Raw genomic sequence first — 12297 nt, 5'->3', positions numbered from 1 at the left:
TTTGGCACATTTTCCCACCCTCTCCCTTCTTCTCATAACTTCTGTTCAGCTTTTAGTACTCAATATAAGAGCCACTTTCTCTGGGAAACCCTTCCTGACCCTTTGGTTTAGGTCTGGCTCCCTTATTACACATTATCACAGGCTATGTTCTTTTTAAAAGAGCATCTGTCTTGGTTTGTGATGATGTATGTACTTGAGTGATTATTTTATTAATATTTTTCCACCTCCCTTTGTCTTCTTGAAACAGAGGCTATGTATGTGTAGTTTTACTCATCACATCCTTAGTGTCTAACACATAATAGGCATTTAATAAATACTTGTTGAATAAATGCATATATGAAATGAAGGATGGAAAGATGGATGAATGGAGGGATAGATGGATGGGGTTTGTGCGCTCTTCTTTACAGAATGATCTACTGCTATTTCCTCTACGGCTTCGGTAAGTCAATCTCTGGCATCACAGCTTTCTCACCTGTAATATAAAGGACTGGACTAGAAAGTGTTGATAATACCTTTCAGTTCTACCATGTTAGATTTTTAAATTTGAGGCACAATATACTCTACCAGTCTTATAGTTACATAAATATACTGCCATGTGAAAAGAGCCAATTGACTAACTGGATAATAGCGTCTTCTGCTTTTTTAATTGATTAACACTGAAGTATGTATTCCCCACACAATTGATTAGGACCATGAATTATTTTCTTAATTTACTAAAAATTATTCGCCCGGCCTGGAAATGCCTCAGCGGTTGAGCGTCGACCTAGGATCCAGGCGATCGGGGTTCGATTCCTGGTCAGGGCACATGCCCTGGTGGTGGGCTCGATCCCCAGTCGAGAAGAGTGCAGGGGGCTGCCGATCAATGACTCTCATCATTGATGTTTCTCTCTCTCTCTCTCTCCCCCCCCTTTCCTTTCCTCTCTCTGAAATCAATTAAGATACATATATATATTTTAAATTACTCTGGTGGCTATAAGAACACAAGTTACTGATGAGCCCCTTTGCAACCAAATAGTAAATACTTAATAACATTAGTTTATTCTCTATTTTAAAATGATCATCTTCTTACATTCTTTTTGCATCCTGAGGTTGAACATGCCATATGATTACTTATAATGAAAGCTTTTCTATTTAATTAAATGATTTTGTGCAAAATTCATATCACTGATTTTATAATTCCTAATAAATGAATAAAAGACAATTTTACTAAAATAGCACTAGAAAAATTGCTGAGCATTTTAATTCAATGTTATTTAACTCTCTTAAGGACAAATTGCAATCTGTTTCTAATGTTGTCAAGGAGAAATACTAGCATTATTATTTGCAGTGAAAATTATTATGTTTTTATTGATTTTTAGAGAGAGATGAAAGGAGAGAGAGAAACATTGATGTGAGAAACTTCGATTGGTTGCTTCCCTTACACACCCTACCAGAGATTGAACCATCAACCTAGGTATGTGCCCTGTCCTGGAATCAAACCTGCAACCTTTTGGCATATGGGATGATGCTCTAACCAACTGAACCACCCAGCCAGGGCAAAAATATTTTCCTTTTGAGATAAATTTAATTTGTGTCTAAACAATCTGGAACATACAAGATATAAAATTCAGTGAATTCGTTTATTGTGAATACCAAAAATTACTAGATAATCTATATAGAGAACTAAGCATATGTCATATTATGACTCAAATTATCTGCATAGCAATTTTAATCATGTATTAATTATACTACTAATTGCCATGATGATAATAAGCCCCACCAACACTCAAGAAGTAATGAGTAGATGTACAGAAAATACACCCAGAGGAGCCAGCCTTATCTCTGAGAAAACAGGGTTCAAACACAGATTTGGGTTAGGCGAATACTCCTGACCTCACATGTGGTTCAGGCAAGGCTCAGAAGGTGTGATTATGCTGGAGTTGGGTGGGGCGCAGAATGAAACCAAATCAAACGGGAAGGCTTTCAATTAGTCATTCTTCTCTTTCTACTGAAAATTACCGCGTGTTCATAAGTGTAATGAAGTAATGTGTCTGCTCTGAGATGTTGCATTAGGTCACATATTCAGAGTTATAAAACATAAAGTTTACTTAGAATTTCCCATCCAAGCTCTGGTTCTTTGTATATTTAGAAAGATTAAAATGTAATAATGTTTTACTACACTGCCAATGCTGACTGACCCCTATGATCAGCCGTGAGCAGAAATGACCTTCCATTGAGCTCTATGAAAATGCTTTTGGCTTATTGCTATCTCAGTTTATTGAATATAAACATTTTTTGTCTCTATATGTATGTGAATTGTATAAGGCACATGAGAGTAGAATCTGTGTTTGATTTTTCTCACTATTTTATGCCCAGTAGCTAGGACAATGCTTTACATATGGTGGGAGCATGATAAATATTTTTTGAATGAAAAAAATAAATCAACTTGACAGATTTTATGTTAACTTGTTTTCACTAATTTTCCCCCAAAGACATACCCACCCTTGCTCTCTATCCTCCTGTCCATGTTGTAAGTTTCAACCTGGACATGCTTTCATTTAAAAATATATCCAAATTTAGTCCTTGGAGTCACTTGAAGTGCTTGTTTGAAAAAAAGATTCCTAGTCCTTACCTCAAACCTAATAATTCAGAATCTCTGGGAATGAGGCCCTGGTAGTTTTCATTTTTTACCAATCCCCCCAGGGGATTCTTCTGCAAAGAACCCAAATTTGGTGATTTCACTGAATCTATTCAGTGAAGTATACTTCATTGTATGCCTGAGCCTATCATCGGAATCGCTCCTTGACTATAAACTCTTAGTAGGTGGGTGGTCATGGCCTGCCCAGCAATCCAATCCATATCTCATGGACATAGACCCCCCCATAACTAAGTGTTGATCATCACCTTCAACTAATGCTAATGATCTCCTGTAATGTTTATTTCCCTATGCAGTCCTCTTTGTTCACTGTTTTTTTTGTGTGTGTGTTTTTTTTGAGGTTATGCCCAATTGGATTCTTCTTTAAGTACATTCCCTCTGTGATCCTTGAAGAATGGAGAAAGGACAAGGGGACTGATTCTGCCCAAGATCAGATTTAAGCAAGATTGCAGGGAAAGCACTGAGGGTCTTGTTTTCTAGTGTCACAAATGTGTGTGTGTGTGTGTGTATAAATCATAATAAAATGTATCTCTATGATATCAATCACACTAAACAAGTTCCAATAACCTGAAGAAGATGCCACTAATAATTATTGAATGAATAATTGGATTTTCATCCCCCTTTGTATTATTTTGAAAGTTTAGTTTTGTCATGTATAATTTTTTAAAAATATGTTTTTATTGATTTTTTTAGAGAGAGAAGAGAAAGAGGGAGAGAGAGAGAAACATTGATGTGACAGAGAGATATCTCTCTGAATGCCTCCTGCATGTACCCTGACTAGGGGACTGAAATTGCAGCCTGGTTTGTGCTCTGACTGCGAATTGAAAAGGCAACATTTTGGTGCATGGGACGACATTCAACCAACTGAGCCACACCAGCCAAAGCGATATGTATAATTTTTAAACTCTAAATATTTGAGCATAAGTAGAAATGAATTCTGAAAACATATCTGTCGTCTAGATGTAACTGATACTTACTTGATTAACACTTAATTACTGACAGTGTCGTTATAGTTAATTTGGCCCATCTTTAGCACAGTTCCTCATACACCACTTAACCACTGTAATTAACTATTATTATTTGCATTTCAACTTATTAAAGCAAGCTGAAAATTATTTCAATTATGAATTCAAGAAATTACAATTCACAGAAACGATTCACAAGTAATGATTCACTATTCCAATTCTTTCTAAAAACTTTGTGCTCATTCTTTATTAAGATTGTTTCTATTTCTGCCATTTAACTTTCTAGTCGTGAAAAATTGGGAATAAGTGTCAGAGCAGAGGCATTTGATGTTAGCTCTAATATTTATCACAAACTAAATAAGAAAATATGGTTTATTAAAATAGGCACACAAATGGTTTTGTTTTTTCCATAGGAGATATTGGTCTGTAACTATTACTGGTCTATAACTTCGTTTCTTGTTCTATCTTTGTATGGTTTTGGTATCACAGTAATATTGGCCTTCTGGAATGAGTTGAGAAGTTCTCTTCTCTTCTATTTTTTGCAAGAGTTTGTGAAGAAATGGTAACAATTTCTCCTTGAAAGTTTGATAGAGTCGACCAGTGAAGCCATCTGGGCCAGTTTTGTGTGTGTGCGTGTCACGGGGAGGTTGTGTGCGTGTGTTTTGGGGAGAGGGGGAGTTTTGAAATCACTAAATAAATCTCTGTTATAATTCAATGCAGGTTTTCCATTTATTCTTAAGTAAATCTTGGTAGTTTGTATATTTTTGAAAATTTGTTTCAGCTAAGTTATTTGGTTTTTGACATACAGTCTTTCTATGCTTTTCTTTCTTTCTTTCTTTCTTTCTTTCTTTCTTTCTTTCTTTCTTTCTTTCTTTCTTTCTTTCTTTCTTGCTTGCTTGCTTGCTTGCTTGCTTGCTTGCTTGCTTGCTTGCTTTCTCTTTCCCTCACCCAAGGACATGCTTTAAAGAGAAGAAAAGATAGAGAATGAGAGAGAGAGAGCGAGAGAGAGAGATTGGGAGAAGAACATCGATGTTGGAGAGAAACATCGATGAGGGAGAGAAACATCGGTTGGTTGCCTTCCATATGTGCCCTGACAGGAAACAAACATTCATCTCAGGTGTGCCTGACCAGGAAACGAATCAGCAACCTTTTGGTGCACATGACCACACTCAACCAATTGAGCCAGGAGTATTCTGTTCTTTTAAAGAGCCCTATCACATACGTTTTCTACCAAGTATAAAATCATAATCTACATGAAAAAATTTAATTTAGACACTAAGAAATTCTATTCTTTTTATTATTAATAGGAATAAAGGTTAAAAAGGATAAGTTATTCTGTTTATACTACATAATTTTTGTTAGTTCCCCAGGATACTATAAAATAAAGTTCTTTCTGCTTAAAATAGGCAATACATTTTTTTAAAGCTAATTAATATTTGATAATCCTATGAAAATATCATTTCAATTTGTGCCTACTGTATTAGTTATTGCTATATTTTAAAGCTCTGTATGACTTTCTTTGTTTCTTAAGGACTTTTATCTCTGATTCTACATCTCTGGTTTGAGCTTTAGAACACGTATTTCTCAAGGTATATCTATGACTAGATATTCTTGTATAAATTTTAACACAGCTTGCTTTAGAAATCAGAGACAGGTAACCTCCTTTGCATTATGGAAATCATCCAAAGATTTGGATTATTTTTTAAGTTACTTAGAATTTGGCAAAACTCAAAGAAAGTTTGCCAAGATTCATCTTCTGTGATTTTAAAATCCAAGTGCAAATTAGAGAAATATAATCTGCAAAGTTGATTTATTTACCCTCAACTCAAAAGCTCTTTTATGTTCATGAACTTTCTAAACCCTTTAGACTTCCCCATAATTTCCTCCAAAAGAACAGTGAATAAATAAGCTTAAAACTCTTAAGATGTTTGAAGGAGTCTGTTTCACAGTTCTAAATGTTGATACTGGGAAGATTTCAAGCCTCAAAAACATGTTCTCATCTCCTTTGAAGATGGTTTCATCTCACATACATCTTCTTTTATAAAAAGTAGTTGTTGAGATTATAGTAGTAGTAATAGTAACAATAATAACAACAAAGGATTTCTGCCTAAAATACAATCTAAATGCTATTTTTTTTTACAAAATGTTGTTTTCTATCTAAATTGTCTCTGATTTTATATATCTTCTGAAATAAATTATATAAGGCATTACTTAGCTAAGTAAGCAATTACTATAATTTATATACAGGGTGGGACAAAAGGAGGTTACAGTTTAAGTACACGAAACACAGTTTATTCGTGTGTTATTAATTATTGTATTGTTTTCCATATGAAAACTGTAAACCTACATTTTCCCCACCCAGTATATGTCTCTAATCATAAATACATATGCATGTGCATATTTTCCTGCATTCATTTGTTTACATAATTTTGGCCTTACAGCTATCAGTCCGTTTTTGTTCCTTGAACTTTCCAAACACGTTCTTGCTTCTAGGCCTTTGTACCTGCTTTTCCTTCTGCATGGAAGATTTACCTCACAGCTCATGTTCTCCCTGTCATTAAGGTCTCAGCTCAGATATCATATCAGAAAAGCCTTCCCTGAACACCCTTGTTATGAACTGAATTGTATCCCCATTAAATTGAAGCTCTAACCCTCAATATGACTGTATTTGGAAATAGGGCCTTTAAGGAGGTAATTAAGTTTGCATAATCATAGTGGCAGAGATCTAATCCAATTTAGCTGGTGTTTTTATTGAAAAAGGAAGAGACGCCAGGAGAGCATGTGCACAGAGAAAAGACCATGTGAGGACTCAGAAAGAAGGCAGCCATCTACAAGCCAAGAAGAAAAGCCTTTCGGGAAAACAAACTTGTCTACATGTGATCTTGGACTTCCAGCCTCCAGAACTATGAGAAATAAATTTCTGTTGTGTAAGCCACCCAGTCTGTGATATTTTGCAATTGCAGTCCTAAGTACCTAATACAGCCCTCACTCCAGTTGTTCTTGACAGCACTTTTAAGAATTTGAAATATTTTGCTAATTTGTTTACTTGTTTATGATCAAACTGTTCTTTCTTAATGGTAGAGACCTTGTCATTCATGCCCTAGACCAGTGGCTGATATTTGGAAGGTACTTAACAAATAACTGTTGGGCCCTAGCCGGTTTGGCCCTAGCCTGTTCTAGTGGTTAGAACATCAGCCCGCAGACGTAAGGGTCCCAGGAGTGGTCCAGCCAAGGCATGTATCTCGGTTGCAGGCTCGATTCCCCCCACCCAGGTCCCTTCCACTCTCTCTGAAAAGCAAGGGAAAATATCCTAGGCTGAAGATTAAAGAAAAATAAAAATAAATAAATAAATAAATAAATAAATAAATAAATAAATAAATAAATAATTGTTAGACAAAGTGTCCAGGAGCCACAGTGGACTGGACATTGTGGATAACTGATGGTTATGAGATGCTAATCTCAGTTTTTTTCATATTCAGTAGATAGTTATTTTTAATTTCAGGAGGCATCATATACTTTTTTTTCAGTCCAAGGGTTAAAAATCCAATGTTTATAGAAGTCAGGCAGGTATTATGAATGCTTATGGTATTATGGTATCTTGTACATAATAAAATAGAAAGTGGTGGGAGCTGTGGCAAACTGGAGAAAGCATTGCCCATCTAAAGACACCTGCTTCTCAGCTATTACCATGGGCCCAATGCTGCCAGATCTAATATTTAAAGAGAAGCCAAAAATCTAAATATTTATATGAAATCTTATGATTTTTAAAAATTGGCTACTAATACAAAGTTTTATAACACACAGCAGGCCCAAAACAACAATAATAAAAGGCAAAGTGTTTATAGGTAGGCAAGAGGCTAGACTAAGTGGTTCTCCTTTCACAAAGAGGTACCGCAGGCAGTGCCCAGGAGACGCTATGGTTTGTCCACACTGCAAACCCCCTCTCTTTTTTTTCTTTCACTCAACTTTTTCTCCACTCCACCCTTCCCCCAGCTCCCTTTATCTTTTCTCTTCCTGTCTTCTCTTTTGCTTTTGCCTCAGAACTGCTGATGTCTCTTATGAGTTCCTTGTACAAAAAAGTTTCTAAAAACTATTTGTTGTTTTTGATCAAGGAAATGGGGAATAAGAATGGGAATGATACCCAAGGATAAAGACCCCACCCCTCAGAATTAAGAACATTGTTGAAATTGAAATCTATCACACAGAAGGGCTTGGTTCTCATCTTTGTGTGTGTATTTATATGACGATGAAGTACACAGTAAATTCTAGTTATCACTTATTAAGTAGCCACTGCATGTTAGAAATTGTAGAAAAATAATAGCTGGCATTTATTGAATGTTCGCTCATCACCATGTGAGAAACTCTACACTCAATGGAATTCAAAGAGAGAGCAGATAACTCTTCTGTTTTCTTTCACAAATGAATTTCACAAAGGCAGATCCAGGAATTCAGAAACTGTAAATCATAAAGCAAGACCATATAGAATTTACTTTGGAAACGCTGGAGCCCCTGTCACTTTCCAATTGGAGTTTTCTGATTGTTTGTTTTTTGTTATTGACACCTCTGTAAATCTCTTGAAACAAGGCCTGTGTGTTTCTCTTTGGGGTTGACGAACTTGAGGGAAAGGTGTGAAGCTCAGTTTCCATTCTCGGCCTGGTTGCATCTTCACCAGGGAAGAGGTGATGCTTGGGAAGACCAGAGAAAGAGAACAGAGGCAAGAGACTAGAAAAGGGATCGGCTGAGGGGGAATATCTGAGGCCAAGGAGGACAGCCTGGGACTGGGGGGTGGAAACCCATACATGTTTTCCATTCTGTGAAAATAAAAATGGGACATTTTGAAAGTTCCAAAAAAAGATTGTTTCTTATTTTTATTACTATGTGAGTGATCCAGATGGATTGTTCTCATTTCACCACTACATCTTCCTGTTTGTTCCTAAAATTCCACCTAAATTCTCCACAGCTCTTCGAATCCTGAGGCTGGTGTTCTGGGACCTCTCTCTCCATGGAATAGCCCCTGTCTTTTCTTCTTTCACCTAGGCCTGGTGGAGAGCGACAGAAATCCCGATCTCCTATTGGTGGTGAAGGCCATGCATCCATGCTGGGTTCTCACCCTGACTTTCAGAGGGAAAGTCACTGCTGCACCTTTGTTTCCCCAACAGAATGACAGGCAGGTAGTCAGTGGGACCTCATTCCATAATATATAAATAAACAAACGAATGCTTCTGAAGGGGGTCTTTAAGTTTCACAGAAGAAGACTGTTCTTATGTTAGGTTAGCACATAATCCTGGGCTAGGAACACAAGGGCATCTAGCATAAATATGAGGTAAAGGGATTTCTGAGGAAGCTTGAGAAGGCCAACTAGAAGCTTCTCTCGCTTTGAATTCTCTGTTCCTTCTCCACCTTCCTCCTTCCCTTCTCCCGCCTTCCCACCTGAGATCCTATTCTCACCAGGCACTGGGCAGCTGTGAGAGTGAGAACTGGACCTGCAGCTCTGGACAAAGGGTGACTGAGGAGTGGGGTGAGGGAAGGAGGGGAGTCAGAGGCCCAGTTCACATCAGGGCTGCTATACCCTGCCTGGAGGGAAGGAGGGCTGCAGCCCTGGTCTGCTCAGGAGAGCAGGGCAGTGAACGGTCCCCTGTACAAGTCATTTAAGTGGCATTCTGAGAAGTTCTTCAGCCAATTTAGAATAGAAAGAGAATGATATTATGGACAAAAAACATAGTTCTCAAGTTTTTAATAATTTTTCTGTTTCTGAATGAGTACTAAAGTTTAATTTGATTATTTTACTCAGTCAGGGAGACTACTTTGTTCTGAGAATTATCCCATTGGTTGAAACAGAAAATTAGGTTTTAAATGACACAGGATTTGTATAATATACATATTTTAATACATGCATTTATGTGCATATTATATATGTCTAAACATGGAGAGGAAGTAAGAATTGGGGTTCTATATGATTACATAAGTATCTATGTGGGTACATACTTACATATTATTTGTAAAGGTATAATTATAGTATATTTCTTATTAGAAATTATGGCTCAAATTCCAAAGTACAAAGGCAATCTATCCTTGCCTGTGGACACAGAAGCAGGCTTACAATTTAGTTCATACACTTTTGTCCTCAGAATATTTACTTTTGAGGGAGAAAGTGTCAATTGCAAGTACTAGGGAGTTTCTTTTAAAATCAGGAGCTAATTTTGAATGGATTAGCATTTAATGGGTCAGTGGGACCAAATCTGTCACCTGACACTTTCTGGTATGAGAGAAATATGGCACCCAAACCACCGAGGTGAAACACTGACCTGAAAACAATTTTAACTTGAAAAAATATAAAAAATATGGATGCACACAATACATCTCAACAGCCTAAGAATAACTGTGTGCTGGCAGAGAGCGGGAAATGGACTGAAAATTAACACTGAAGATACAAGTACATTGCCTTCATGTTATTGGTTAACCTCTTCATTTTGTAATCCTATGAAAATCCCATGAGCATTTTGAATTTTTCAAAATATTTTCTGTATTTTAATGTTCAAAGCAATAGATCATTTAGGACTCATATTCTTTAGCTAAAGGTTTGTCAGTGATTTTCCTTTACTGACAGTTAACTTTTAACCAAAGGTATTTCCCACCTTAGCTATTACAAGCTTTTAATAATATTGGTACAACCTTTTTCCCTTTCCCTAGACCCCTGTTATTATTGTATTTTTCCCCTGTTTTAGAACTTGAGCTTCTCTTCATAATAGTTTCATAGAAACCAATTCCTTTACTATTGCTGGATAATTTATAAATAGAACCTTAATATAAATTTAAACTGCTACACTATCAGTCCATATTATCTTCCAAATTTCAGCAAAGGTAGATTAATGTTAACCTAAACCCTTCTTAAAAGAAGTCATTTATCATTAAACATGATACTCGATGAATAATATTTAGTGTTCTAATTTAATTGCACTTTGCTACTGCATCTAGAACAACAATTTCAGTTTTTCTATACAGCTATACTCAGGATCTCTATTCTGGACTCCCTTCCAAACTTTTTGGAAAAACTCGTAATAAAAAACACACATATAGGTTCTGTTTTAATTTTTCCATTCATATTCGTTTTTACTTTCCATGAGGCAATCCAACAATGAAAAGCAATGTTAGTTAAAAATATTGCCTCTGCAGGCCTGTCAAAGCTTGTCATTTAGCATACATTTGGAGGAGTGGTGGGAATGATACAGAAAGTGCTTAGATTTTTCTGTTTCTGAAATAATACTGGGAATCTCTACTCGTGCCTTAAATTCCTTATAATTTCTGGCTGCACGAGAACATATCTGTGAGCTTTTAAGTCTTCTTAGAAATAACAGACTTACTTTGGAAAATAAGCACTTAGGAAATGTTCAATCACTCATGACCACGTGTTAGTGCATTTTCCAAGGACAACAGAGCAAATTAGAGAAAAATTCTTACCTCTGGAAGGGCGTAAGACAATGCATATCACCAGTAAAGCAAGCACAGCAGAGGTGGCAATTCCAAATACAATTTTCAACCATGTCTACATAGAATTAAAAAGAATTAGATATACACACAGTTTCTGCTGAGTAGTAGAAAAGGCAAGATTTTGTTCACAGTTAAATCTTATTTCTCCTTCCCCACAAAACTTTTGTCTTCTGCTGGTCTGGCTATAATTGCTGGAATCTTTCCAGCTCCAGAAGGACAAATGTTTCTACAGTATATTTAGAACAATCTCTCAATCCCAACCCACTCCAGGAAGTACATACTTACGGACAAATCCTCACCTTCTAAACAACATAAAACACTGTTCGCACTCAATTCTGCCGGCCCGCACGTTAGCAGCACCTGAGTTTGCATATACTGACCTTCATTTCTCCAGATGTTTTTGAAAGTTAGCTAATTCTGACTTCAGAGCGTGGGTCACTGGATCTGTGAAAACCGTTGAAAGGAAGCAAGTCTGTCTTTGGAGTTGGAAGCCGAAGTTAGGACAAGGTTGTTGTTTTTTTTCTTTCCACGGACTTTTCGATACCGTGCCAAATTTCAAAAGATTTCTGTAAAATTAGAAACAGATTTTGGGGGCGTTCTTGGCCTTGAAATGAACCGTGAGTGGCTCAAGGGAGGTTTTGCAGCCTTGTCATCCTTGTAAATTCTACACCAACATCTGCTTACGTTGACATACAGAGGTTTGTAACCTTTTTTTTTTTTTTTACAAGTTTAGTTTTGTTTCATTTTCCTCTAGAAATTTCTCACCGATGACTTTGGCAATTTCTTGGGTTTCATATAATCTTTCTATTTGCAACCAAAAGAAATATTCAAAATAATACAAACTTCCAGGTATGTACACTATACATATTCTAATTTTGAGGAGAGGGAGAAAGTTACAGCCATGTAAGATTTTGTGAGAAATGTAACTGCACTATTTTCTTCCTCTGAGACACTGTGAGGTACTGGAGACAGAAATGTTTTTCTTTCAGCACAATTTCTTTGTCCGTATAGCACCATATGCACTTTCAGTAAATACAGAAGTTTAAAAATTCAACTGTCTAAACCCAAGAACTGCTTTCCTTTAAAGAAATAAAATGCCATCTGGTGAAATTTAGTATGGGTTAGGTGTGTATGCACAGGCCAGAAAGATGGAAAGATCAGTAAGAATAATTTACCAGCAGACCTTTGGAAGAATGAAATGGCTTTGCA

At 36.5% G+C, this 12297-nt stretch overlaps 1 protein-coding gene across 1 annotated transcript in view; it reads right to left on the bottom strand.

Moving 5' to 3' along the window:
- Window positions 1–11762, bottom strand: part of FAP (fibroblast activation protein alpha) — a 66146-nt gene extending 54384 nt beyond the window's left edge. The window contains exons 1-2 of the mRNA XM_081143325.1: window positions 11469–11762; window positions 11059–11143 (exon numbers count right to left, since the gene is read on the bottom strand). Coding sequence (XP_080999451.1) covers window positions 11059–11143; window positions 11469–11474 — 91 coding nt within the window. The 5' untranslated portion in view covers window positions 11475–11762. The remainder of the gene's footprint in view (window positions 1–11058; window positions 11144–11468) is intronic.
- Window positions 11763–12297: the final 535 nt, after the last annotated feature.

The sequence above is a fragment of the Miniopterus schreibersii genome (assembly GCF_964146895.1).
Source record: "Miniopterus schreibersii genome assembly, chromosome: 7".
In the NCBI taxonomy this organism is placed as follows: domain Eukaryota; kingdom Metazoa; phylum Chordata; class Mammalia; order Chiroptera; family Miniopteridae; genus Miniopterus; species Miniopterus schreibersii.
The sequence above is the reverse complement of the archived record's forward strand: the minus strand, read 5'-3'. Positions and strand labels throughout refer to the sequence as shown.